Source organism: Cokeromyces recurvatus, assembly GCF_025118155.1.
Source record: "Cokeromyces recurvatus strain NRRL 2243 chromosome Unknown BX663scaffold_10, whole genome shotgun sequence".
Classification (NCBI taxonomy): Eukaryota; Fungi; Mucoromycota; class Mucoromycetes; order Mucorales; family Mucoraceae; genus Cokeromyces; species Cokeromyces recurvatus.
Genome location: NW_026251396.1, coordinates 141,476 through 168,785, shown reverse-complemented (window position 1 = coordinate 168,785; position 27,310 = coordinate 141,476). Strand labels below are relative to the sequence as shown.

The 27,310-nt window shown below is 29.4% G+C and overlaps 15 protein-coding genes across 15 annotated transcripts; 9 read left to right on the top strand and 6 right to left on the bottom strand.

Annotated features, from left to right (window-relative positions):
* Positions 1–52: 52 nt before the first annotated feature.
* On the top strand, positions 53–1,351 carry BX663DRAFT_31553 (uncharacterized protein). Its single transcript, XM_051522079.1, has 6 exons — positions 53–197; positions 290–505; positions 565–651; positions 748–849; positions 922–954; positions 1,007–1,351. The coding sequence occupies exons 1-6, from the start codon at positions 158–160 to the stop codon at positions 1,174–1,176; spliced, it is 648 nt and encodes a 215-aa protein (XP_051383469.1). The 5' UTR covers positions 53–157; the 3' UTR covers positions 1,177–1,351.
* Positions 1,352–1,644: 293 nt separating this feature from the next.
* BX663DRAFT_433239 (uncharacterized protein) lies at positions 1,645–1,997 on the top strand (the record flags this gene model as incomplete). Its single annotated transcript, XM_051522982.1, has 2 exons — positions 1,645–1,700; positions 1,766–1,997. Coding segments are annotated over 2 exons (288 nt in total), but the record flags the coding sequence as incomplete, so codon positions are not given.
* A 360-nt stretch (positions 1,998–2,357) lies between these two features.
* BX663DRAFT_485634 (uncharacterized protein) lies at positions 2,358–4,262 on the top strand (the record flags this gene model as incomplete). Its single annotated transcript, XM_051524625.1, has 7 exons — positions 2,358–2,426; positions 2,497–2,601; positions 2,676–2,951; positions 3,019–3,597; positions 3,663–3,806; positions 3,872–4,015; positions 4,113–4,262. The coding sequence occupies 7 exons, from the start codon at positions 2,358–2,360 to the stop codon at positions 4,260–4,262; spliced, it is 1,467 nt and encodes a 488-aa protein (XP_051383467.1).
* A 542-nt stretch (positions 4,263–4,804) lies between these two features.
* BX663DRAFT_433185 (uncharacterized protein) lies at positions 4,805–6,149 on the bottom strand (the record flags this gene model as incomplete). The annotated part of the gene is made up of 5 exons (XM_051522977.1): positions 4,805–4,897; positions 4,974–5,030; positions 5,096–5,324; positions 5,416–5,799; positions 5,887–6,149. The coding sequence occupies 5 exons, from the start codon at positions 6,147–6,149 to the stop codon at positions 4,805–4,807; spliced, it is 1,026 nt and encodes a 341-aa protein (XP_051383466.1).
* Positions 6,150–6,329: 180 nt separating this feature from the next.
* Positions 6,330–8,847, top strand: BX663DRAFT_31394 (uncharacterized protein). The gene is made up of 9 exons (XM_051522072.1): positions 6,330–6,352; positions 6,441–6,697; positions 6,788–6,819; positions 6,876–6,913; positions 6,978–7,583; positions 7,649–7,843; positions 7,923–8,082; positions 8,140–8,478; positions 8,553–8,847. The coding sequence occupies exons 2-9, from the start codon at positions 6,619–6,621 to the stop codon at positions 8,625–8,627; spliced, it is 1,524 nt and encodes a 507-aa protein (XP_051383465.1). The 5' UTR covers positions 6,330–6,352; positions 6,441–6,618; the 3' UTR covers positions 8,628–8,847.
* A 352-nt stretch (positions 8,848–9,199) lies between these two features.
* BX663DRAFT_31413 (AAA domain-containing protein) lies at positions 9,200–10,180 on the top strand. Its single transcript, XM_051522073.1, has 3 exons — positions 9,200–9,396; positions 9,465–9,850; positions 9,918–10,180. The coding sequence occupies exons 1-3, from the start codon at positions 9,333–9,335 to the stop codon at positions 10,026–10,028; spliced, it is 561 nt and encodes a 186-aa protein (XP_051383464.1). The 5' UTR covers positions 9,200–9,332; the 3' UTR covers positions 10,029–10,180.
* A 1-nt stretch (position 10,181) lies between these two features.
* Positions 10,182–11,432, top strand: BX663DRAFT_31368 (AAA domain-containing protein). Its single transcript, XM_051522071.1, has 4 exons — positions 10,182–10,327; positions 10,413–10,504; positions 10,566–10,746; positions 11,255–11,432. The coding sequence occupies exons 1-4, from the start codon at positions 10,279–10,281 to the stop codon at positions 11,263–11,265; spliced, it is 333 nt and encodes a 110-aa protein (XP_051383463.1). The 5' UTR covers positions 10,182–10,278; the 3' UTR covers positions 11,266–11,432.
* A 934-nt stretch (positions 11,433–12,366) lies between these two features.
* BX663DRAFT_560474 (uncharacterized protein) lies at positions 12,367–13,138 on the top strand. Its single transcript, XM_051531892.1, has 2 exons — positions 12,367–12,643; positions 12,733–13,138. The coding sequence occupies exons 1-2, from the start codon at positions 12,406–12,408 to the stop codon at positions 12,807–12,809; spliced, it is 315 nt and encodes a 104-aa protein (XP_051383462.1). The 5' UTR covers positions 12,367–12,405; the 3' UTR covers positions 12,810–13,138.
* Positions 12,367–14,284, bottom strand: BX663DRAFT_506618 (DNA glycosylase). Its single transcript, XM_051527218.1, has 10 exons — positions 14,149–14,284; position 14,079; positions 14,036–14,039; positions 13,856–13,966; positions 13,708–13,811; positions 13,325–13,618; positions 13,081–13,263; positions 12,908–13,019; positions 12,733–12,852; positions 12,367–12,643 (listed from the first exon to the last, which is right to left on the bottom strand). The coding sequence occupies exons 1-9, from the start codon at positions 14,268–14,270 to the stop codon at positions 12,824–12,826; spliced, it is 960 nt and encodes a 319-aa protein (XP_051383461.1). The 5' UTR covers positions 14,271–14,284; the 3' UTR covers positions 12,367–12,643; positions 12,733–12,823.
* A 911-nt stretch (positions 14,285–15,195) lies between these two features.
* On the bottom strand, positions 15,196–16,785 carry BX663DRAFT_433222 (hexokinase-domain-containing protein; the record flags this gene model as incomplete). The annotated part of the gene is made up of 3 exons (XM_051522980.1): positions 15,196–15,978; positions 16,123–16,553; positions 16,632–16,785. The coding sequence occupies 3 exons, from the start codon at positions 16,783–16,785 to the stop codon at positions 15,196–15,198; spliced, it is 1,368 nt and encodes a 455-aa protein (XP_051383460.1).
* A 921-nt stretch (positions 16,786–17,706) lies between these two features.
* On the top strand, positions 17,707–19,963 carry BX663DRAFT_452992 (P-loop containing nucleoside triphosphate hydrolase protein). Its single transcript, XM_051523795.1, has 5 exons — positions 17,707–18,115; positions 18,215–18,411; positions 18,496–18,695; positions 18,788–19,521; positions 19,692–19,963. The coding sequence occupies exons 1-5, from the start codon at positions 17,885–17,887 to the stop codon at positions 19,896–19,898; spliced, it is 1,569 nt and encodes a 522-aa protein (XP_051383459.1). The 5' UTR covers positions 17,707–17,884; the 3' UTR covers positions 19,899–19,963.
* On the bottom strand, positions 19,937–21,212 carry BX663DRAFT_506606 (mitochondrial carrier domain-containing protein). Its single transcript, XM_051527217.1, has 3 exons — positions 20,752–21,212; positions 20,275–20,615; positions 19,937–20,208 (listed from the first exon to the last, which is right to left on the bottom strand). The coding sequence occupies exons 1-3, from the start codon at positions 21,134–21,136 to the stop codon at positions 19,960–19,962; spliced, it is 975 nt and encodes a 324-aa protein (XP_051383458.1). The 5' UTR covers positions 21,137–21,212; the 3' UTR covers positions 19,937–19,959.
* A 341-nt stretch (positions 21,213–21,553) lies between these two features.
* Positions 21,554–23,231, bottom strand: BX663DRAFT_506602 (electron transfer flavoprotein alpha subunit precursor). The gene is made up of 6 exons (XM_051527216.1): positions 23,058–23,231; positions 22,539–22,980; positions 22,162–22,443; positions 21,943–22,026; positions 21,873–21,890; positions 21,554–21,818 (listed from the first exon to the last, which is right to left on the bottom strand). The coding sequence occupies exons 1-6, from the start codon at positions 23,091–23,093 to the stop codon at positions 21,655–21,657; spliced, it is 1,026 nt and encodes a 341-aa protein (XP_051383457.1). The 5' UTR covers positions 23,094–23,231; the 3' UTR covers positions 21,554–21,654.
* A 282-nt stretch (positions 23,232–23,513) lies between these two features.
* On the top strand, positions 23,514–24,900 carry BX663DRAFT_506601 (exostosin family-domain-containing protein). The gene has a single exon (XM_051527215.1). It carries the CDS (start codon positions 23,526–23,528, stop codon positions 24,783–24,785), a length of 1,260 nt encoding a protein of 419 aa, XP_051383456.1. The 5' UTR covers positions 23,514–23,525; the 3' UTR covers positions 24,786–24,900.
* Positions 24,901–24,949: 49 nt separating this feature from the next.
* BX663DRAFT_485624 (uncharacterized protein) lies at positions 24,950–25,384 on the bottom strand (the record flags this gene model as incomplete). The annotated part of the gene is made up of 2 exons (XM_051524624.1): positions 24,950–24,959; positions 25,023–25,384. The coding sequence occupies 2 exons, from the start codon at positions 25,382–25,384 to the stop codon at positions 24,950–24,952; spliced, it is 372 nt and encodes a 123-aa protein (XP_051383455.1).
* Between the last annotated feature and the right edge of the window lie 1,926 nt (positions 25,385–27,310).

Genomic DNA, 27,310 nt, shown 5'->3' with positions numbered 1-27,310 from the left:
GAAAAGGTACACATCTATATTCTGCTATTGAAACATGTAAGAATAATTTTGATTATATTTAATTAAGGATGAGAAAAAATCGAAGCGTAGAGCGCATGAAATACTTCGTAGAGAAAGGTATGGTGAGCAAATAAATAAAAGACGCCGAGTATTGAACATGGAAAGTGTAAAAGAAGACCAAGAAGCTACCATTGATTGTAATTTTTTTTTTGAAAGAATATCTTGAATATATTATGTATTATTACTAAAAGAAAAAAACACACACACACACAAATAATGATAATAATAGATGAGGATGAAGTATATGAGAAGCTTGATGTTCGTGACCTTGAATTCTCCTTGATGAATAATTTGAAACAACTAAGGTCAAGAGCACATGCTTTATCAGAGGAAGAAATACAAATGGTCAAGTTAATTTTATGTTCATCTTTATATCCCCAGTTGGCTATTGGTGATGAGCATAATCCTTATAGAAAGAGTAATGAGATTGTATTTCATACATCAGGTAAAATTAGTGTTCAAAGGTAATTGATACATATATACTGACTTTGTTTTTTTTAATAGCAAAAAGCTTTCTGTCTATACATCCCAGTAGTGTTATTGCATCTCATCCTGAATGGGTTCAAGAATTAGAAAAAGAGCTTAGAAAAGGTAATAGAAAGACTCTGATTGATAAGTATAAATATATATATTTATATCTATTTATTTATTTATTTATTTATTTATTTATTTATTTTCATTATATAGATGATAAAACAGTAGAAGAAGCATTATATCATCAATTATTATGTTATTTACAACTATTAGAAACAAATAGGCCCTTTCTTGTTAATATCACTCGAGTACCAGGTTAGAATAAAGTATACACACACATACACAAAAGATATTCTTATTTACATTATTCTTATTCCTTTTTTAAAGGCATACATGTATTGCTTTTGTTTGGCAAAATTAGTAAATCTCTTTTGTTGTTATTGACTATTAAAACACTAACAATCATTTATAGTTGATTTAAATTATGACTGTAGTGTTATTGTAGTTGATTCATACTTTGTAATCAGATTTCGAACAACTCAAGTAGCAGAGTACGTTATTTATTTAGCTTATCAACTTCGATTAGAATGGGATCAATTGTTAAATCAAAGAATTAGATCTGGACTGGGAAAGGTTATATAGATAGAAACATTTATAAAATACATATTTGTATACGTATATTCATTTTGTATGTATATCTACTTGTTAGGGAAGAATTGAATCTCTAGAAGAAGAAGAAGAAAAAGAGGAAGAAGTTATCATTAGTTCATCTATAAGAAAAAAAATGCCTCTTACAATCCAGCAAATATTAGATGAACAATCAGGAAGGGATTCATTAAGAACAAAACAAGAATATCAATATCAAATGCGTTCACTTAACAGTAAAATATCATGAGATTATTGATACTTTATACTAACAACTAATTTTTTTTTTTGATATTCATAAACAGAAAAACTTGTAGATTTTATGCAGACTTCAATTTCTGCTGAATTAGAGATTGGAAAGGCATCCGAGTTTTTAAAAATGGTAATACAAAAAGATATGAGAATACTTGTCTATTGTATAACGAATGATTTATTTTATAGTATTCAACAACAAATCATACAAAAGAGAATAGCAATGATGAATATAACTATCCAAGAGAATGGAAGCCAAAAGAAGGTGTGTATTACATGTAAATCTATTTTATGTTTGAAAAAAAAAACTAAAATAAAATAAAATAGTCTGTAGATCTGCTGGAGTCAAAATTATGCCATACTTGTACTATAACAGTATTGATGTCCCTTCCTTTGCTTCAGCAATTCCTAAAACAGCTGACAGTATTCCAGCAAATGTTAAAACATACTGGTATTGTCAATGTTGTAAAAAGACGTATGCTTTTAATAAGTCACAAGCAATTCAACATGCGAATGACTGCATAGACAATGATAAAGAATCAGAAAATAGTCATCGAATCCAATAAAATAGCCTTTTTTTTTGTAACTTAATTTTTTTTTTTTTTTTTTGCTCACATTTATAGACATAAAATAATATTATCTTTCTCTTTTTCTTTTACTTCTTTTCATTATCTACATATATAATAAATGATTACAGAAGAAAGCCGTAATGAATATGATGATAATACATCAAAAAAGAGTTTACAAAACCCGTCGCATACAAATTTAGTGAAACAGGTTCAAAACAGTAAAGTAGCTGTGAATAAGATAATCAGTAATAAAGGAGGTAAATACAAAAAAAACACCTCTATTTCTTTTTCCTTTTTTTTTTTTTCATCACGTTCGTCACTCTTCTCTAAAGCCTTTTAATAGTAGAGTCTTCCATCATGGAACGTGCTTTAACATACAAGAAAAAATGGATACCTGAAGAAGATGAGCTTTTAGCTAAATACATAGTAAGTATAACAACAACAACAACAAATATATTTGTATATAAATTTATTATATTTAATTATTATTATGAAGAAATTATATGGTTATGGTAATTGGAAAAAGATTTCAGAACAATTCAAAACGCGAACTCAAAATCAATGCAAAGGGCGTGCACGGACAAACCCAAAACTCCGAAAGGTTTTTTTTTTTTTCTATTTATTTATTTATTTATTTATTACATGTTTATATGTATTCTTTTTTTTTTAATATAGTTGGCAGCAAGTAAGAAGGAGAATGAGAAATATGAAACTAAAGATAAATTACCATTATCAAAAGATTTTAATACTATAACAAATCATCTTGAACAATCTTCTTTTGAAACAGCAGTAGATCAAAAAGAAGAAGAAGAAGAAGGAGTGGTAGTTAATAAAGAAAAATTACATAAAAATAATTTGACTATACAAAGAAAGAATACTCAAATTGAACAAAAGAAAGAGGTGTTCATCATAAATAAGGAGGACATCAATACCAAGCAAGAACCTGAATATGTAAGTTTTATATATAAAAGCCTCTATGATATGACTACCTAGATTAATAATCCTGTATTTTCAACAGGAGTTTGACGAGACAAAGATAACAAATGATGAACGTGCTTCTAACGTTGAATGGTTTGAAGGGAAACCATCCAAGACTCCCGAAAGATATATGAGAATTCGAAATCATATCATAAATAACTGGAAGATATCTCGACCCAAGTATTTATCAAAGACAGCAGGAAGACGAAATTTAGAGAACTGTGGAGATGTAAATGCAGTTGGAAGAATACACTCTTATTTACAATGTAGAAATATAATCAATGTAGACTGTGTTGAACCTTTTCCTAGAAAGAAAAGGGTTCGAGCTAGAAACAAGTCAGTCCGTATTTTAGAACACTATTCTAAAAGGAGAACGACTTTATCAAAGCATGATTGGGTTCATTTAAATCATGATATCTGCAAACAACAAGAGGACACCATGATAGCAAGCAATAATAAGGATGAGAGAAGAGGTATTAGAGAGAAGACTGTATTGAAAGAACACTATGATGTCTTTTATCATGATTCAGATAATGACCCATTTAGATTGATTCCACTGAATCAATATTCAAAGCATATGAATGCTCCATTTATAGTCAATATTTCAAGTAACGTCTTGGTAAGTTGTGTTATCTAATTGTTTCATTTTGTTTTCTTCAAACTAATAATCTATCATGAATAAAGCTTGTAATCGATTTTCATTCACACCTTGCATATACAGAAATTATTGGACTATTAGCTGGAGCAGTCATAAGAAAAGAAAATGGAGCCATACATGTACAAGTAGAATATATATTCCCTTGTCGCAGCACAAGTGCCAGTATGCAAGTAAGTATATACACACACATATATATATATTCATCTTTAATATTCATTTATTTTATTTCGTATAGAGTGAAATGGATCCTATTTCTGAAATGGAAGCATATGAATTATTTAAAAAGAAGGGCTTAAAGGTTGTTGGCTGGTATCATTCACATCCTACCTTTGAGCCTGAACCAAGTATTCGAGATATTGCAAACCAAGCTTCCTACCAGGTAAGTCAAAAAAAAAAAGTATGCATACATACACACATACATATATGCTCCTAACACATGTAATTATTGTCTTCTTTATATATATACGCTTCTACAGTTCTTATTTCGTGATGACACTTTAGGTTTAGAACCATTTATCGGTATTATTATTACACCTTACAATTATATGAATGCTTCCTTTGAATCACAAATTAAAGTTATGCATATAAGTGATCAATGGAACTATAACAATGATTATCGTAAGTAGAATATAGATTTTCAAATAAACGCGTTTTTTTTAAAAAAAAAAAAAAAAAAAAAAAAAAAAAAAAAAAAAAAAAAAAAAAAAAAAACTGAAATACTATCATAGGTTTGCCATTTGCATGTGTTTATAAGATAGTACAATGTCCCGAAGTTTCTTTAGACATTAAAATGATACTTGAAAATCTTCTTTTAATATATAAAAACTATGAATAGTAAGCCAAAATAATAACAAAAATAAGTATCTACTTTTGTTACTCATTTTTTCTCTTTTACTTTCTTTGAAAAAAAAAAAAAAAAAAAAAAAAGTAAAATGGATATGAATACAAGCTATGGTTTTACTTCAATAACTAAAGTCGAGAAATTGTTAAAGTCTATCATCAAACATCTATCTTTAGATTCACAAAAGAATATGGATTTCTTGAAAGAAATTGAGCAAATGGTATATAATATCTATTTATAGATGTATAACAAAAACAAGATAGAGATCAATCCAACATAATGCGACAAAGTTCTTCAATATGGCTTGGCTTAAGTTGCTTATTATTATTATTGGTATACAGATACTAAATCCTTTTCATTTGATTTTAAATATGCGTAATAACATGATCCGGCCAATGCAATTAAAAAGCCTGACGTATTCTATAATAAATCATTCAATATCATCTTTTTTCTACTTTCCTTCCCCCCCCTCTATATTATCTACACTACTACTTACTAATAAAGTCATTCGATTATCAAATATGAATACAGCAATAAATGCTTGTATTATAGTCTAATATATAAGAATACGAATATGAATATATATACATATACATTTATATATTATAATTTTCATACCTTCGATACACTAATGATCGTTAAGGATAATGGCGATGTTTGTATAAGGAAAACCATCATGATGATATTAACACAAAATCCAGTCATAGCAGTAATTATCATTTGTATCCAAAATCCAATTTCATCCCAAAACCAAACAGTTGAAAGGATTTCTTTTAATTCGCCTGACAATAAAACAATAGGTATCATAAAAGCAATAGACATAATAGTATTGTATTGCAGAAGGCACCTATATATATATATAAGAGCGAGAGAGAGAGAGAGAGAGAGGATACAGAGTGAGTAATTACATACATGGGGTTCCAATTTAGTAAACTTACCATAGATTGTTTTTTAAATAAACTAATGCCTTTTTTAAATAAATACCATATAAAGCAACTATGAATGGCCAAGCCAAACTATAAAATAGACTTACAAAGGAGAAATTAAGATTGCCCATGGATCCAGTGCAGATACCAAAAATAATAATAATGGCTGCCGTCTGAACAGGATATGGAATATTCACCTTTAACATAAAAGTAGAAAATAAAATCGAAAATGCAATAGATAAAGAATGAGAAAAGTGATAAGTTGTGATCTCGACATATCTTAAAAAGAGAGGATTGTAAACAATAACACAAATGTAACTGAGAGTAAGTGGCGCAACATGCTTTGCTATAACAAAGTTCCATTGAAATCTTGTTGGAACATTGAAAAAATAAGGACTTTTGAAAGAAAAAAAAATTAAATAAAAATAAAAAGGCTGATCAGTGAAAAAAAAAACAATTAAAAAGACTCAAAAGTACACTTACAAGGGCTTAATTATAGTCCATAGTGTTATAAATATAAAAGTAATTACAAGTTGAAAAAATACAGTAAAAATAGGATAAGGAAATTTATATTCAGAATTTGCAAAGAGTAATTTGTTAACAAAAGTTACAGCAAGAGTAATGATCAAATATAAGATTGAGGTGTTGAATACGGTTCTTTTTGAATTTATAAAATATTTTCCTAATCTTTGTTTATTCGCAAAGGTACTTGCTGGTAAAGGTAAAGTTTGTAGATTACTTGACATTTATCAATTTGTACAAAAAAAAAAAAAAAAAAAAAAAAAAGGTGAATTAAATGCTTTCTCGGTCTTTTCATGGTGAGCGTTTAAAGTGTGACTACTACTACGAGTTCAACAAAGTAAGAAGTGAATCTTTTTTTTTTTTCTTTTTTTTAAATAGAAATAAAAAAAATATATATACACATATGAATACATATAAACATGTATATGTAGGTTAGGGCTCTACTAACGCTAACGAAAATTACATAAAATAATGAATGGACACATTTATTATTATTTTTTTTTTCTTTAAAAAAGTACTCATATTTGGCAATCATCCTTAAATCAAGAATGTGTCCATTTTTAGCTGAATTACTTAATTTGGTTAAAATAGCTGCTCACAATTGCTACTGCGCTTTCAATAAAACGACAACAGTGGAAATCATTTTATTGACATCTTTTTTCTTTTTTCCTCATTACTTAATAATTCTATTCGATGACTGATAATACAATTAGTCATTTTGTTGTGTTATTCACTGCTCAAAAACAAAAGAAATTTAAAACTTGGCAAGATGGTAAATTATAGAATATAAAAATGAATCGTTTTTTTTAAAAAAAAAAAAAAAAGACTCATCGATCAACTTTTTTCTTTATTAAAAAAAAAGGAACTATGAAATACTATAGTTCCAATAAAAAGGTTTGTGAAAGCTTATTGTGTTATATGCATTAGAATTTAACTCTTAAAAAAAATAGTTAGTATTAACTGACGAAAAGGGCTACAATATCGATAGGTAATTAATTAGCAAAGAGATATAATGGATATTTCTATTAATTGGTCTTTTTTTTTTTTTTTAGAAAATTTTATAAAGGAGGAATACCTGTGGTAGGCGATGAAATAGAATTTGATGGACATATTGTTACTATTGAATCAATTGGATCAACAGAGGTCGTTAATAATGTACAACCGGTATCATCCAATACAACTGTTGTACGGCCATCGATGCCAATAAGTACATCTACGACTACGTCTACACCTAGGACTACGTTGACTATGGAAACTACACCAACAGCAGTAGCGTCAGCTCAAATTACCACTGCACCTATAATTTCCAAAAAACAGCATAGTAGTCGTTTTATTTCTAAATTTAATCCACCCACAATGATCCCTAGAAAAAGAATAATTAAAGTAGATCCAGAAGAAGAAGAAGCTGAAAAAGAAGAAACCACAACTACTGCAGCAATTGAGCCAATGGAAATATGTGAGACTCCAACACATGTTGATAGTTCTATTCCTACTATATCAAAGTCAACTACCTCTATACCCAATAATGGAATATCAAGTCTCTTACCTACACAAAAGAGAGTGCGTGTGGGATTATCAAAAAAAACTTCTTCAGCTCTACATCGTTCAGTTGTACATAATACCAATACCCTATTATCTAATCAACCTAGCATGGCAAGGTAAAACAGATTAAATCTAATTCTAATACTAGAACTATGAAATTTATTTCACATTATATATATAGTACCTCATTTATGGCTGCATCCAAAGTTCTTCATGTTGAGAATGATGCTGGCGCTACTTCTACTCCCATTACATCCACAGCCGCAGCATTTGCTAAAAACCAGTCTTCAGGATCTTCTGTAAGTAAAGAAGAAACTGATACGCAAATATCGATAAACACTGTAAAAGCTTTTAAAAGCCCATTTGCAGATGGAAAGTAAGTTTATATAAATGATAAAAGAAAAAAAAAGAGAGAGAGAGAGAGAGATAATTTATACATTGTGTAATTATTCTAGTTATACAGTATCAACTCTACAGTTTCCAAATAGTAAAAAAGCAATTGGCTTATTAAAGGCAAAGAAATACCCAAAGAGATCCAAAGTTGTTCCAACAAAATTCAATAATATAAATTTGTATCGAGAAACGTTTAAAAAAATAATTTATGAACATTTAGAGGTAGGTATAAATACAAGTTATCAATGATCACATCATTAAATATATTTAAATATATAGATTTTATTATTGAATTATGGAATGTATTTTTATTCTGTCTACGAAAAATATGGAAGACATAAGGATGGACAAGAACTAGAAAGAACGATTCGATCTAAAGGAATGGGCATGTATGTTTTATGTGAGTTGAGAGGTGATCAGAGATATCAATCTGATAGACGATATCGTATATTACTTAAAGGAAATCGTGAACATCATTCAAGGTATAATAAGGATGATATTTGGGTTATTTCAAAGACGCCTAGCTTTGAGTCTAGTCAAACATTTTTAGCACGAAGTACATATTTTGGGCCATTTTCAGATGGGTCATTAGAGGTTGATTGTATTTCACCAAGGGATGTACGTATTGCATCTCAACTCATGCAGTCCAATAAGCCTACACTTATTTATGCATTACGAACCATCTCTGCTAGTACAGAATTTATGATGTTGGATATGTTGGAAGAAAGAGTGGAACAATTACCGTTATTACCTTATATCTTGAATAATCCAAAAAATAACAAGACAAAGAAAAAGAATTCTATTGTTAACTTACCACCTACATCCTTGGAATGTATTCAATTAACGAGGGAAGATCCTATTGATGTTCAAGCAAAGATAAATGAAACCATCCAATTTTACAACTTGAATGAAGATCAGAAAAGGTATACATATACATCTATATAATATTTATATGTATGTATGTATGTATGTATGTATAGAGGATCATAAATATATATTCATTTTTTATAGAGTACTTTATCGAGTTGCGAAATCAGTTATAAAAAGCCCAGTATGGAAGATTAATGATGATATTGATGATGATGAAACTATCTCTGATAGTCCAATAGTATTAGTTCATGGTGTTTATGGATCAGGAAAAAGGTAGGAAGAAAATAAAAAAAAAAGTTCACGTGTATATACATATATATTTATATAATTTTTATTTTTATTTTTTTAATAGTTTCCTTGCTGCAGTTATTATTATATTTATTCAAGATATAATCGATACAGTAAACAAAAATAGAGAGCCTGAAGATGCTATTCAATTTAAGATATTAATCTCTTCAATGACGGTAAAAGCAGGATAAAAGACTATTTACTCTGAACATGTTCTAAAAACTACTAATTTGTATATTTAGAATGTAGCAGTAGATAGAATATTACAGACTTTATTAAAGCTTGGATTTGATCATTTTGTACGAGCTGGAAGCATGAAAAAGATTGCGAAAAATATATTACCTTATACAACAAAGGCAAGATTGTCGAGTAATGAAGGTAAATATAAGCTATATACGTATATATATGACTTTTAGATGTTCAACTTTATATATATATATATATAGAGTTGAAAGAATTAGAGCAAATGTTAGAAGATCAGCAAAACTCAGAAGAAGATGTGGAAAATATTTCAACAGCTATTCAACATTTTCGTAAATCAGAAGGTGTCAACTCAGTTCATATGTGTAATGTAGTAGGCACAACATTTATGTCGTCTACATTTGAAGTGTTTGATAATATCAAATTTCCTTTGATCTTGGTAGATGAATCATCACAACTCATGGAGCCCCTAACGATGGTTCCACTGACGAGATTTGGGTGTAATAGATTAATTATGATTGGTGATCCTTTGCAGTTACCACCTACGCTTGCTTCAAATGCAGAAGAAGGTAAAAATGGACAAGGACTTGATAAAACATTATTCGATAGAATGATTGAAATGGGTTATGAGGTAAATGCATATATATATATATATATATATATATAGTATCCATATATAACTAACATGTGTATGTTAGTCTATTATGTTGAGAACACAATATAGAGTAAGATATCTATGTGTATATATCTATATCTTCATGTATACTTACATGTGTACATTTCTTTTAGTGTCATCCTCGAATATCTAATATTAGCAATAAGCTATTTTACGACAGAAGACTGATAAATGGTGTTACAGAAGAAGAAAGAAAACCATTAATTGAAGGATTGCCTACTTTATTATTTGTTGATGTTGGTGGCATGGTAAAATCCACTCTATAACATGTAAAACAACACTAATATTAAAAATAAAAATAAAAATAGGAACAAAAATCATCAAGAACAAATTCATATTGGAATGATAAAGAGATAGAATTAACTACACGCATTATTCAATCCATGTTATCCCATAATATATCACCAATAGATTTAGGTGTAATTTCTCTATGTAAGAATTTTAACAGAGCCAAAAAAAAAAAAAAAAAAAAAAAAAAAAAAAATTACCATGTTATTCATCATTTGTATTTATTTAGATAAAGAACAAGCGGACAAGATATCTGAACATTTAAATATGTCAAATACAACAACTAAGAAAGTACAGATATCTACAGTAGATGCATTTCAGGTAACTACGATTCTAAACTATCCTAGTTAAGTAAATAAAAATATTTATGATAAAGAAATAGGGTGGAGAAAAAGAAATTATTATATTATCGACAGTACGTACAAATGAAAGTCAATTCATGGATAATCAACCACGTATTAATGTAGCCTTAACACGAGCTAAAAGACATTTAATTATACTTGGTAATCGTAATTTATTTAATATGAATGATTTATGGTCTAAAGTGTTATGGGATTGTCAAGGTAAAGATTAAATTAGATTAGATTCATTGAATTGATTATCTAATCAACATATTAATAGAGAATTGCATAAATGCAAGTCATTTGATCACTTTATTATCTAATCTTGATTAAAATTAAATCTTGCAAAGTCCAATTCACATCTTCTTGACTTTATTTGCTGTGGAGAATGAGTGGTCCTTAAAGATTGAAAGTAATTTATATCTCTTTGTGGCATAAAGATAGATGATGTATTAGAATGATTCACTTCTTCTAATTGAATACCATAAAATTCATGAATTCTATGTAATTCTTCATCGTCTTGAGTATCTAATAAAGTAGCAAGTCTATTGATGACACTAGAATCGAGTTTTATCTTTTCTTTAATAGGAGGACGTTGAAGTATAGATGAATTAGCAGAGGTTGTTAAATGAATAAGTGGGAATGATTTTGATTTGTCTTTCCAGTACCAATTCTCTATTTCAATATGTTGTTTTAGAATGATAGGTTCTAATAATAATAAGTTGGGTAGTAGTAAATTAGGATCCTCTAGGGTCCAAAATGTCACGTGATTACTTTTATTCCATTCATCTTGAACTTGATCCAAATGATTTAATACGTTAACAGGAAGCTTCCATTTGGTGGTTATAGAAGGATGAATGTTACTTTTGCCATCCATGACAGTAGTTATAATAGGGGATAAGGATACTTGTTTTGCATATTGATAATAGATTTCTAAAAAGGGTAAAAAAAAAAGAAATAAAATAGTATATTTCCTTTATTTTCCTTTATTCTATTTTATTTTTATTATACTTTTATCTAAAAGAGTAGGAAAATAGTCTATGCATTCATGACGAATATCTTGATCAACATATTCTATGGACATAGTTGTGTTGTGTAGTAAAAAAAAAAAAAAGGAAGAAAGAAAGAAAGAAAGAAAGAAAGAATTATAATTGACAACAATAAAGAAAAGGAGAGGAGAGGATCATTAAACTATTTGTTTTTTATTTTTGGTTTAAATAATAATAATGATACCAAATAAATTGATGATAGTAGTCGTCGTTCAGGCACGCCAATCATAACAAGTGAATTTGTCACTTTATTATTACTGCTAAATAATTTTTATTTTTATTTTTTTTATTTTTTTATTTTTTTGTGTTTCAAACTTTAATTCCGCATAAAGAAACTTATGCGAAGTTTCGATATAGAAGGAAGAATTACATTATTATAAAGACCAAATATAACTCGTCCTCATTATTCAACTTTAAACTTTAATTAAACGAACTAATAGCAAATCATTTTTTGTTCTAGATAAATCTTATTTGCAGATGAAAAATGCTGTTGTAATAACTAGAATTCCATCATTTATAATCGATAGAAAATCTATTATTGTGGAATGCATAATATGTCTATATACTTTTTTTTTGTATCAAAAAAGCAAACAAAAAAAAAAGGGTGGTTTCTACTTTCTCTATTCACATACGTTGTATTTTATCTGTTAATAGGAAATGATTTCTAAATTAAGAAATAAAATTTATCGTCAGTGACTGTTGAAAGAGGATCAAGAAAAAAAAAAAAAAAAAAAAGAAGAAAGAAAGAGAAATTGTATAAATAGGGAAACTTCACTTGAGTTGAAAAACACATTTTTATTTTATTTTACTTTTATTTTATTATATTGCAACAATGACTGCAAATTTTGTTAAAGAAGAAGCAACTAAATCACTCTATGATTGTATCCCTCAACTTGATATATGGTATAAGAATAATTCACCTATTGAAAAGGAAACCACTCTTTTATGTCGTAAGAATCGAAAGACACTAGCTTCTGTATCCTTTTCAAATGTTCCACCTACTGTTTACTGTTATGAAGATAAAAAACTTGAAAGACCAAAACATAAAAGATCACGTAGTTCAGAACAAGGTAATAAATAAAAAAAAAGGGGATGGGATACAATACAATAATTTATCTTTATTTTATTCATTTTTCTTTTTTCCTCCCCTTTTTGTTAGTTAAAGAATTCTTCAACAAATTATCAAGAAAACTTAGTAATGGTAGTGCTTCTAATAGATTAACAACAAGATGTTGAATTATGACCATCATTTACACTACTGCATCTTTACTCTTTACTCCTATAATACTTAATAGCTTAATTTAAATATACCAATTATTATAATAATTTCTTACTTCTTTTTTTTATAATCACGACTTTTTCTTTCTCCTTTTCTGTGACCGATATTGTTGATTTCCTTTTTGTTGTTGTTGTTTCGAATGTTTTCAAGTCAGCTGTAAATAATACCTAAATATTTATAAATGAAAGCACGTTTTTTTTTTTTTTTTTCTAAGAATGTACTACTTACAGAATGAGCCCAACCACTGTATTTACCAAATAATAAACGAAAATGATCTCCAACTTCATTATAAAGCTGACTATTTAATGTCTTGGTTGATGATTTTTTATTAAATCCATACTCTTTTAAAGCAATTTGCCAGACATGTGTATCTACTGGAATGGATTCTGTGTGATCTAGTGACATTAAACACTATTCATCATCATTGAATATATCTGTATCTATGTTTCAATTCTCTATCATTTTATCTTACCACACAATCGGCTACTTTAGGTCCAACTCCCTGAAATTCCATTAAAGTCTTTTTGGCTTCTAAATAAGGTCTATTTCTTAATGTGCCTAACCATGTTTCACCCAATTCAGGATGATCTAATTTAATTTTGTTTGCTGTATGTGCAATATATCTAGCTCTATATCCAAATCCTAAATCTCTTAAAATGCTTTCTAAATTAGGTACTAAAAGTTCCTGTAAACTAGGAAAATCATAAAATGCTTCATCCTCAAATACAGCTACTTTTTTACCAAATTGAACGCATAATTTATGAATCTTTTTTTTTTTTTTTTATAAATTCATATTCAATTAATAAAAAAAGTACTAATACTAATATATATATATATATATATAAAGAACTTTACCATTTGTGATATTCTAGTAATGTTGTTATTACTTGAACATATAAATGAAATCAAATTCTCCCAAGGATCTTGTCGAAGTATACGAATACCTTTAAATTGAATGGCTTTTTTGCAAAATTTGGATCCACTTTTGACCAATTATCATAACATTCTTTTAATGATACTTTATCAAGTTGAAAATAGTCTCGTAGTTCAGTTATTGTTGACTGTTCTTGTTCCTTATTATGACTGTCATGATTACCAAATAATATAGTTGTAGCTATACATTATAGGATAAGTTTTTTTTTTTTTTTGAGTGAATGAGTGAGTGAGTTTATTCAAATCTTACGAGTCTCTTTTAATATAATAAGTTTTCCATTCAATACAGAAACCCTTATTAAAAACAAATGTAAATATTTATATTACTTAAATGCACTAATATGTATATCCTTTTTTTTTTACCAATGATCATTCATTTGTTTCCAACGAAAAGATTGTCCGCATCTTAGAGTATTTAATCTTAATTCAGTTGGTGGAATGCATAAATCTTTCCAAAGTAATGAACTTGATTTAATAATTTTCATAAGATAAAAAAAAAATATTTGTATACAGTAACAACATATTATTTTATTGGTAAAATTCTTTATTTTTAGTAAGTTGTACACAACCAGAGAATTTCCTCTCCCCCCCCTTTTTTTTTGCGTACTAAATACATGATGATATGATGATATGCTTTGTTTTTTTTTAAAAAAAAAAAAAGTTCCAATGATTAACAAGGTGAAATGATTCGTTATTATAGTACTAAAAAAGAAGGAATTTCCTTTTTTTTTGACGAATTGAAACAAAACAACGTTGTACTTTAACCAATTCGAGATACTACTGAAAAGTTATTATCATTTTGACCCTGATGATAAAGCAGACACTTTTTTGTCAATTATGCTTAATAAAAAAAGAAATCATTTAATTGACCCTTTTCATTTATATAAAGTTTTGATCATACAACACCATACATTTCTCTCTCTCTCTCTCTTTTTTTTATTAAAAAGAGAAAAAAAAGTGTATCATTTATATGTATATTTCTTGGGTAAATACACAAAAAGGGGTCTTTTTTGAATACAATATTTGTATATGTATGGCATTTTTTTTTTCTTTGGTTATAATTACTATTTGTGGTATTTTAACTCCATGGAAAAAGAATAACATAATCATTCATTTGATTGGTTTCTGAACTAAGGGTCAACTGGGACATGTGAAAAAAAAAAATTCAACAGTTTCCCATCCAGTAAAATACGGAAATATATTCATATAAAGAAATTTTATTAATACATGTGATGTTATATGAAAAAAAAAAAAAAAAAAAAAAAAAAAAAAAAAGTCAGAAGTCTAGCTCCTTCCTTTTTTTTTTTTTTTTTTTGATGAATGTGATTTTAATTACAGAACTTTTAAAGGGTTACACCACTAGGGAAAAAAAAAAGTGGATATGACTAATTTTACAGGAATTTTTTTTTTTTAATGCTTGGAAGCAATCATGGCGATAATAGCAGCACCGAGACCAGAACCATCTCTGGCAAGATCAAACTTGACCTTTGAACGAGATTCTTCACCAATGATTTCAGACAAGGCTTGACTCATGTTCTTTTCAAAGTTAGGATAGAATTCAAAGAGAGAACCATCAATGGCGATGATAGATTCTTCACCCAACTTATTAGTATGGGTCAAGACACCGGCGATATGACAGGCAGCGATACGAGCAGCACGAAGACCTACGGCATGACATACCGCCTTGACAATCTGACGATCAGCCAAGGTAGTAGAGGGGATATTCATGACAGATTCCAAGATATGACCTGTATCGGATAAATCAGAGGTTTCATCGACTTCAATTGTGGACATGTAAGCAGTCTCGAAGCTCCAGTTCTTGTTTAATTCCTTGGAGGAATCACCACCAAACAAGATTTGTTGATCAACTAAATCCAAGAGAGCGTTACGAGTAATCTCACCAAGGTACATACCGGCTACCATCTTTTCATGGAGTTGTTGATGAACATTAATTGATTCACGGTCCATCTTGTTATCATACACTGTCATGGGTAACACGCGACGTTCACAATCAAAGGCACCACATTCCATATTAATCACCATTTCTTGATTCTTATCGCCTGTCCACTTCTTGACGTTGTTCATATCTTCATAGTAAGAGGCATTAAAACCAGTACCCATAATAACACCCATTGTTGTATTAGGATGCTTGTAAGCATAAGCCATAAGAGTACCCACAGTATCATTTACAATCTACACCAAAAGAGTAAAATAAATAAATAAAAATTTTGTTATTTGACATGTCTATCAATTTTTTTTTTTTTTTAAAAAAAAAAAGAAAAAAAAATCTCTTCTTTTTCTTCCAATAATAATGATAATATTTTTTTTTTTACTTACAGCAGCAATATTGACATTAATATTCTTGCGACGGAAAGAATCTTGAAGAAGGATGGTAGGATCCTTACCGACAGCACCAGTACAGTTGAAACCTTTAGTCCATTGCTTCAAGACACCACGGTTAATACTAGTTTGAAGGATAGGGAAGGAAAAGGTATAACCTAATTGAATAGGTTCATTGCTATCACCAAGACCATTTTCGGTCAAGAAGCTATCGACACAATCCGCGATAAAATCACAGAGATTACGCATAGGACCCACCTTGAGTTCCTCAGAGACAACATATTTTTGTTGACGAATTGTATGTTCACCACCACCCAACAAGTTAACTTGACAGACACGTAAGTTGGTACCACCTAAATCAAGAGCCATAAAAGTGCCCTTTTCCTCACCAGTACAACGACCAGAAACAAAGGAAGGAATCATGGCAACTATGACAAAGTGTTTTAGTTTTTGTGTCATCTTTTTTTTTTTTTTTTTTTTTTGTATAACATGTATTTATACTTTACTTGTAGCACCTTGATGATCCAAACCCTTTCTCATTTCAATAACAAATTGTTCAGTGATTTTCTTTAAACGATCAGTAGAAACATTGAAACGTTCAACAACTGTATTAACAGAAGCATTTTGAACTGGGGTCAAGTTAGGAATAGAAACAACCATGATGAATGAAAATGATTTAAATAAATAAATAAATTATATTATATTAAAAAAAGAAAAAAAAAAGAAGAGAAAAGAGAAGAGAAACGTGAAAAAAAGAAGTTGAAAGATATCTTTTTTTAATTGTTCAAGTATTTATAAGAAAAAAAAAAAAAATTCCGAGTCAGTGTCCTCTCTTTTTTTTTGGGGGGGAGGGAAAGTGAGAGAGAAGAGAGGAACTCCTCCATTATGGGTTAATACTTTCACATTTGAGACAATCCTCTCGGCTATTTAATTTTTTCCGCTTTTCTATGAGGGCGGGATGAGAGGAGGAAAAATTTGGAAAAAAGAAAAGAAAATTTCCAAGCACAAATTACTTGTAATAATAGTAATCGTAATAATAATAATAATAATAAAAAGGGGAGGGAGATGAGGACAGACAGAATAGAAAGGAATTTTCGTTGAGTTATGTTCGATATGACACAAGTAATTCATCCTTTTATTGTTATTACTATTATGAACAAAATACAAATAAAATAAAAATAAACTTAGTAGGCTGCATAAACGATAGAGAAGAGAAAAATAGAAAAGTAGTGGAGAAGGAAGAATTAAAAAAAGGGGGATTAAGAAGATAAAAGATAAATCGGATATCTAATTTATAACAGAGTGGTATGATTATAAATGATGCTGCATCAGCATAATATATACATATATTTTAATAAGTTTATAAATAAACATCAAGTACCAGAAATTGAACAATAGTGCTTTATCCTCCGAAAAAAAAAAAGGGAAGAAAATGAAAAACACGTCTTCTTACTTGCTTACATATAAAAGAAAAGGGAAAGAGTCGCTCATTATTTAAAAGTGAAGCTTTTTCTATTTTTCTTTTTTTCTTTTTTTTTTTTATATGCACATTTATATATCAATTTATTAAATCTTGCTGTAGTAGCTTAGTACAATTCGAGTCATATTGACATAGCCCAATCAAAATGAATAAATATTTGTTTATTGTATTATAAAGTAGTAGTAGTTGTTGTAATTGCAGTAGATAACAATCCTCTTTTCCTCTTTTCCTCCCTTTTTTTTTTAATTATCATTCTTATTCTTATTTTTTTTTTCTGTCATGAATTTTCTTTTTGGTAAATTTTCTTTTAAAGGGGTCATTTCAAACAATGTTCGATTTTATTCAAATAGCAAAAACAACGACATATTAATTCATTTCGAGAATGCTAAAGTGCATAGGTTCGGAGTCAACAATAAACCGGCTTTTGAAAATCTTTCTTTGACCTTAAAGAAAGATGAACGTTGGGTAATAGTTGGACCTGTAAGTGCGGGAAAAACAACTTTAGCTGAGGTAAAAACACACACACACACAAAAAAAAAGAAAAATTGAGGAGTGGGGGGGAGAGGTCAAAGTCAAAACACGTTTAATTATTATTATTTTTTACCTTAGACAATTGCTGGAAAACATGAAATTAAACCCGTCTCCGCGGGGGAATGGCCAATTGTGGAGGAAAAGAAAAAGAATTCTATTTATCAACAACAAAAATCACTTTATATAACTGATCATATTCATTTAGTATCATTTAAAGAAAATTCTAGTACATTTTCATATCAACATCATTATTTTCAGGAACGCTTTAATTTTAGGTATTATTTTAAAAATATGTATTTTAGGCTTAGTATATAAATCTTTTATTTTATTTGTGTGTGTGTGTGTGGAGGAGGTTATAGTGATCCAGATCATGATCTTTTATTAAAGGATTATCTTGGTGGAGAGAATGAAAAGATAAAACAGGTTGCAAAACAATTAGACATTGACTCTTTACTTGATTTATCCTTTATTAAGCTTTCAAATGGTCAAACAAGGCGTGCAAGAATTGCAAAAGCTTTACTAAAATCACTCTCCATGCTTGTATTAGATGAGCCATTAAGTAAGTGAATATGTATATATGCAATTCTATTTTTAAATACATAAAGCTGGAGTCACTATTCTTAATTTGCCTTATATATATATATTTGTTAGTGGGTCTAGATAGACAACATCGTTCTTATTTATTAAATAGACTAGGCCATCTTGCCATAAACTCATCTTTACCTATCGTCTTGACCCTTCGACCTCAAGATGAATTCCCTTCTTGGGCAACTCATGTACTTGAATTAAAGAAATTGTCGATTGAATGGAAGGGTAAAGCTGAAGAATATCTAAGAAAAAGAAACCAGGAAATCAAAAGGAAGAAAGAAGTGACGATTGAAAAGAAAAAAGAAGAAAGGAGAATGAACGGTGTTGATCCTATTGTTGAAATGAAACATGTACAAGTGATGTATGGTAACAAATTCATTTTACGTGATATTACTTGGACAATACAGAGAGGAGAACGATGGGCTTTATTAGGTCCAAACGGATCAGGTAAAACCACTCTTTTATCATTTTTAACCGGTGATCATCCACAAGCATATGCAAATGATCTTTCATTATTTGGACGTCGTAGAGGAACAGGAGAATCTATTTGGGAGATCAAACAAAGAGTTAGTTTAGTGAGTCCTGAAATTCATCTTTATTTTAATCCATATCATACAGCTTTAGAAGCAGCCGGGACTGGCTTCTTTGATGTCCTTCTTCCTCGTCCTATCAATGAAAAACAAACAAAGATAATTGAAAGGTTATTTAATGAATTTGGTATGACATCCATGTTGAATAGACGATTAAAAGACATGTCGACTGGTGAGCAACGTATAATTTTACTTATTCGATCTTTGGTAAATAAATACAAAAATATAGATATGTATGTATATATATGTATATATATATATGTATAACTATATGTATAACTATATGCATATATATATATAACTATATGTATATGTCTATATTTATATGTCTATGTACATGTATATTCATTCGTTATTCTTATAAATTATGGATATAGGTGAAAATGCCTGATTTAATTATTTGGGACGAGCCCTTTCAAGGTTTAGATGATACAATGATTAGTAATGTAAATGATTGGTTAGAGAAACATTTAAAGCCTGAACAGACATTCATCATGGTCACACATCATGAAGATGAAATTCCAAGTACTGTTACTAGAAAACTTAGACTCGGTACTGGAGGTGTTCAAGTTGGAATAGAATAGAATAGAATAGTGAATAAATAATTAAGTTTTATTAATGAATAAATAAATAAATAAATAGAATCTATAATAGTGTCTTTTTCTTATGCCATTCTTTTAGTTGCTCAAGTACAATAAAAGTAACAATCGTATGCGGGCCTAATCTAACAAATGCAGGCATCCATCCACGAAATAATGATCCAAATCCTTCTGTTTTTACCATACAAGTCATAATTTTAATTGGATTTCTTTTCCTGTCATCTAAATAAGTTGCACTCATAATGCGTGTCTTTACAACGTCTAAAGGTGAACAAACTGTAGTTGCCACAAGTCCCTAAATAAAATAGATTCATATTAACCTTAGCTTTTCTTTCCTTCCTATCTAATCTTATTTTCTTACAGCTAATAAACTTGATATAAAATGACTAACGAGTCCATCCTTGAAGTTTAGCTTATCTATTAATTTTTGTTTAAACATATCATAACTTGACATTTGAGATACTGTAATTAAGATGGCACGATTTGTACTTGATCCAACTCCTCTTAATAATACTTTAGGTCCCTCTTCTCTACAAATCCTTATCAGTCCATCCACCACGTTTTTATAATTTCGTCTTTGATTAACTGGTAATTGTCCATCATTTTGCATGCGCACATTAACTACATCACTGGGATTACCAAATGCTCCACCTAATGCACCTGCCATTGTAGAACAAAATATCAATTGACGTACAGTAGGTTCTACAAAATAATAAATAGAAATGAATAAAGCTTATTTTTTTTTCCTTTTTTATATATACTGATGTCTTTTCTCTCTTTCTCTCTCTCTCAAAAAAAAAAAAAAAAAGAAAAAAAAAGAAAAAAAAAGGAGACATACTTTGATCACCTGCCACATACCATTTGAACTGATCATATAAACCAAATCGTATTGTTGAATAAGTACCTTGTCTTAGCAAACTTGCGGAAAGACCACTATACAGAGCAGTAAATCCCTCATGTCTAGCAATAGACCAAATCGTCTTGAACATGCGAGAAGGACTTAAAAGTTTGAATTCAGACCAGAATGTTGTATTTTCTAAATGTAAAGTTTGAAGTCTAACTTTTGTGAGATCAAATGGATGAGAAACAAATGTGGCAAGACAAGAGGCAGCTCCACCAAACCAAAAAGGTGAGGCTTGTGTTTGACTGTATTTGGGTTGTTTTAAAGGTGAAATGATGGTTGAATTTGTTTCTAATGAAGGCTTTAGTGTAGTAGCAAGCATCTGTTGGTTTTGCCCGTTTATTTTTTTTAAATAATAATAATTATTAAAAGTATGGGGTTAAAAAAAAAAAAAAAAAGACGGAATGTTAGGATTTTCACTATTTTTGGCAAAAAAAAATCCCATTTTACCTAAAATAGTAATAGTAAGAACAAAAAAAAAGGTCTGGACATTCCAAAAAAAAAAAAAAAGTTTATACAGTAGCACTACAGCCCTACTATTATTATTATTCTTTTTTTTTTAAAAAAAACACGTATCACTTGTTACTAATATCTTTTGTTATAACCTACTCCCAATTAGATTGTATTTGTAAAGTAGAATTACACCTATATTAATAAACATATACAGTTATATTATAAAGGACAACTTCCCTTTAAAGTGATATCGAATCAAGGATAATAGGGAAAGGTTATTATAGCTTTTTTTTTTTAAGTGAATAAACTTGCTTGTGTCATTTTTTATCTATGACATTTTTTTTTCTTTATTTTATTAATAACAGCTGCAATAAATACGATTCTCTATTATTTGCTAATCTTTTCAGTCATTTCAGGAATAACTTTGAATAAGTCATCAACAAGACCATAATCAGCAACTTGGAAAATGGGTGCATCAGCATCCTTATTAATAGCTACGATTGTCTTGGAATCCTTCATACCAGCAAGATGTTGAATAGCTCCAGAAATACCTAAAAAAGGAAATTTAAATTTCCCACGCAATCAAATTTATCATCATCACTTACCAACAGCAACATAGAGTTCTATTAAACAAGGTTAATTATATTATACACACATGAAAGAGGGATTACTTACCAGGTGCGACAATTTTACCAGTTTGGCCTACTTGTAATGAATTATCAACAAAGCCAGCATCAACAGCAGCACGAGAAGCGCCCACTAAAGTTTGGGGAGGGAAGGTTTTTTTTTTTTTTTTTTTTTTTTTTTTTTTTTTTTTTTTTTTTTTTTTTTTTTTTTAGTCGTACTCAATTAATGAGCATGTGAAAAAAATAAATAAATAAACAATTCTTTTACCTGCTGCATCCATTTTATCAGCTAAATCATATAATAATTTGAAATTTTCACCATTCTTCATACCACGTCCACCACTAATAACACGTTTAGCAGAACCAAGATCAGGTCTATCACTCTTTTGAATCTCCTCACCTAACCATTGAGTTAATTCAGGTTTATCAGCATTAGGTGCAACTTCTTCAGGGGAACTATCTTCTTTAGAATTAGCTGCCTCAAATGCAGTGCCACGAACTGTAAGAACTTTTACTTTATCATTTGATTTAACAGTTGCAATAGCATTACCTAATAATAATAACAAAAAAAAATAAATAAATAAAAGAAAGAAAGAAATTAAAAAAAAAGAGTAGAGCTTAGTACAATAACAACACATTATTTACCAGCATAAATAGGTCGAACAAAGGTATCTTCACTTTCAATACCAGTAATATCAGAAATAGCTGCTACATCCATCAATGCTGCAGCACGGGGTAAAATGTTTTTACCAACTGCAGTATGACCAGCAACCAAATGTGTAAATCCAAATTGAGCTTGTGTGGTAACCAAAAGGGGTGCCATATTTTCAGGTAAAAAATTGGCATAGGCTGCATCTTTAGCTGTCAAGACTTTAGAGACACCTGCTAATTTGGCTACTTGGTTTGCAATACCTTCAGGCGCATCACCAGCAACAAGAGCTGTGACTGATCCGCCTAACTTGGTAGCAGCTGTTAACGCATTCAACGTAGCACCACCAATGGCGCCATCTTTATGTTCAACAAGTAAAAGTACACTAGCACCTGCTGCTCCTGTAGCATAGAAGCGTTTGATAAAAGTAGATGACGTCTAATGAAATGAGGAAAAAGAAAAGAAAACATTAGAAATCAGATTTTATATACAACTCTGTTTATGTCTTGAGTTACTTGAATAGCAATGCGTGAAGTAATTGAAGCCAACATATTCTTGAATTAAAATAATAAAAAAAAAGAAAAACCTGGGGAAAGAAAAAAAAAAAAGATGGCGAGTGAATTTAACAACTTCTTCATCTCCGCAATTTTGGGCTTTTTTTTTTTTTTGTAAAATTTGTAACACCTTTTCTTTACTACTTCAAATATTCATTAAACATGTAACTCCAAGACTTATTATTCATATAAACATATAAGTAAATATTTATATAAAAAGAGAGAAAGAAAGAAAGAAAGAAAGGGGATTTAAAGTTGTTTTTTTTATATGAAATAATAATCATCTTTTCATTCTAAATTGTCAAGAATGTCAATAAATTAATAGAATAGCCAATCAAATTTGAATATTTTTTTTTTTCGAATATTAGATTAAAGCTATTACAAAACTTTTTTTTTTTTTTGTCCTCTATTACCATTACATTATTGCAGATGACAACAGTTCTAAGATTTAATAAAAGATGGATTCTTTTATTAACTGGAACTACTGTATTATTGCTTACTTGTATAGTATTTACATTAAAGTCAACATCGGTATTATCTGCACCACCACTTCCTATTAGAGACTTACCTTCATATTGGCCAACTCCTTTAGAACAAACTGTTTGTCAACCAAAGATTTATGTCTATAAAGTACCAGATACATTCCAAGTTCCAAAGGAAGTTCAAGAAGGGAGATGTCATGAATCAAATTATAATTCCGAAATCATTCTTCATAATCAACTTACTGATCCCTCAAGTCCCTTTTATAAATATTATGTAACCGAAAAGCCGGATGAAGCTGATTTTTATTTTATTCCTTTCTTTGGTGCCTGCTATCTTTATAATTGTTGGGCTCAGCACAATTGGAAATGGGATGAACGTTGTGATGTGGATAGTATTTATGTAGATCCTATGATGGACATGGTTATTCACGATTATCCTTATTGGAATCAATCAGGTGGTAAAAACCACATCATGATCCATCCCATGGATCAGACTTTTACTTATTACAAAAATAATCATCGTTTTCAACCTGCTATTTTCTTGAAAACAGTGGGTGATAAAAGAGAAAAATGGATGCATCGTCATCGTTATCATCGAGATATTGTCATTCCTTCTGCAACTCGCATGATTCATCATTTACATGTGAATCCTTTAGATTACTTGACTCAGGACGGTCACCCCAAATCAGGTAAAAGAGACATCTTTGTGCTCTTTCAGGGATGTTGTCCCGATGTTAAACCAGAAGATGAATATTCAAACGGCATTCGTTCCTTGATATTTCAATATTTTGCACATTATCCTGATTATGAAATTGGTCAAGTGATTGCTGATCAAGAATATCTAGGGAAATTAAGTCGAGCCAAATATGGATTAAGTCCTATGGGTTGGACTTTGGATACAACTCGAATTTGGGAATTTATGGCATTTGGCGTTGTCCCTGTTGTTATTGCCGATGGCATCATTGAACCCTTTGAATTTGATGTTGACTGGGATTCATTCATTGTTCGTGTTCGTCGTGATGAAGTGCATCGATTAGACGAGATCCTAAAAGGAATTGATGAAAAGACATATGAATATAAGCGACAAAAATTATGGGAATATGGTCGTCGTGTTGGTTTAGAGCAGGATGCATGGCACTTTATTGTTCGTGATTTATGTAGAATGGAAAATATTAGAGCACCCACTAATCTAGGATTAGGTTATTAAATTGTATTTACTTATCACCTTCCATTTTTAGTTGTAGTAGTAGTAGTACTATGTTTATGTCATAAAAGAAGATGGATAAAAAAAAATTGTATATTTAAACAACAAATGACCAAAAAAAAAAAAAAAAAAAAAAACTACTTTATTATCTAATAATTATACGATCATTAAATGCCTCTATAATAATAAAAAGTAACTTTAATTAGTCAAATACTAAAATGAAAGTCCATGGATAATTACCTATTCTTCATTTGCATAATAAGTGCAACCTTCTTTCCTACCATAGCTCCAAATAATTTACGGTTTCGTTCAATATTCTTTCTTCTTCTTGCGACATTAGGCTTTTCATAATATCTATTTGCACGTAACTCTTTACGAACATTATTTTGATGTAGGATGGAGCCTAGACGTTTATAAGCTATAATGGGATTTGAAACAGGTCCAATCGATCTACCTGAATAAGCACTAGGAGGAGGATTGTCAGCTTCCGATGGAGCCTCATTCGCTAATACACTAGGTAATGCGAAGGTGGTGTCTTCTTTAAACGTATGTCTTACTTTCTTAAAGGTGTGTATTGTTGATATTTGACGCATCCAGTGCATAGATGTGAATTTATTAGAAAGATTTAATATATTTGTTCGTAATGACATCTCTCTCTTTCTTTCTTTTTTTTCTTTTCTTTTTTTTTTTTGAATTTGTTTAAAAAAAAAAGGTGGAGGGAGGGCCTGGTTTTTTTTTATATGTATACTAGATTTGTGTATTTCCTTTTATGGTATGTTCAAATTTAAAATGCCGTTATAGTAGTAGTAGTAGTAGTAGTAAAACTAGTGTCGATCACAGCAAATAGTAGTAAATGAAACAAAAGATTATTATTCATACATTCTGTCAATGGCTCACTTTTTACATAATAATATTTTTTTGTTTAGAAAACTGTCAGCTCCTTGTTCCAACTACCAGTTACATTAAATGTATTAAAAGCTGGATGGCCATCATTCTAGTTGTGAATTCTAATGAGTCCTATTGTGAAAGTATAGTCAATGATATGATACAATAAAAGAAGTATCTTGAGAGTTGAAAACAAGGTCATCAGTACAAACCTATCATTATAAATACTCGACAGAATATGCTATCTTCACCTTTATCTTTGTCCTTTCATCCTTTATAAAAAGGTTATACAACAAGCCTCAAAACACTCTTCTGTAAACCGATTTTCTTTGGGTCCTACACTATAGGGACTGTAAGTCAAATGATCCATTATGTACAATCATTTAAAGACACTATATACTGTGTAGAGTTAATAGTAGAGATGTAAGTTTAATAAAGACAGTGGGTACTAACAGAAGGTTTTAAAAAAAAAATTCCTCCCAGGAAATTCATATTTTTGAAGATTGAGTTGTTGTAATGGTGGATTAATTATCTCAATACCTTCGAATTTTTATTTTTATTTTTTTTATTTTTTGAAAATATCAGGCTATTATATTGGATATAAGGGAAATCATTAGTGTTCATAAAGGGAACATATACACCAAAAAAGACAAGTAATTTAGGCGTGAGTGAAAGGCAATATCTCCAAGATAATTGGGCAAGTTATAAGCTAAATAGACGTTATTTTCGTTCATAAACAAATTAATATAAAACAACTTATCGAGAAGAGAGACTATAATTGCATCTATTTGCCTCCTTATTCATCTAAATTGATTCCTTCCCCCCCGTAGAGGTATTTTTTTTTGTCAGTCGTTAAAAAGCCATTATATACTTTTGCAAACACAAATTATCAAAGCTTGCAACTATCATGATTTTAATTAAACATATTGCATCGCGTTTAAATGACTGTTTAAATAATATTAATAATAATAAAAGAACCTTCCCCAACCTCCCGTTGTCTATTCTTTTAGTTTCTATACACTAGGCGTATTTTTTTTTCTTTTTTTTTTTTTTTCTTACAGAAGTGCTTAGAGTACTTCAAAATGTGACAAGCTAAAAGTTACGTGCCAAATGAAAGTAAAGCCTCAAAACATCCCACTCCCTTTCTCCCAACAACATGATATAGGATAAAAACACTGATCTGTAAATAAAAATGATTGTTCAATAGTTCTCCTTTCATTCCGTAAATGGAGATTTATTTATTTATTTATTTATTTTTTTTAAAGCCGAGAAACAAAGAAAACCAGTTACATTAAGGAGACATAAAGATATATGCACTGGCTTATAATGCATATATATACATGCTGCTTGCAAATAAGATTTTTTTTTCTTCTTTAATAGAAAGACTACATATAAAAGAAACATGAGTATTAAAATATACTATACATTAGAAGATTATATATTGAAACCTCACACTATAATATAGGCTCTGCTTTGAACAATAATATATTAAAAGTTAAATAAAGATATAATTAAAACTATTTTTGTTTGAATATTAAAAAAATAAAAAAATAAAAATAGACATATAATATTGCTATGATATAATATATGCAGGGACATTATTAGAGTATTCTTGTTATATGCATAGGTTACTGTCTGTGATC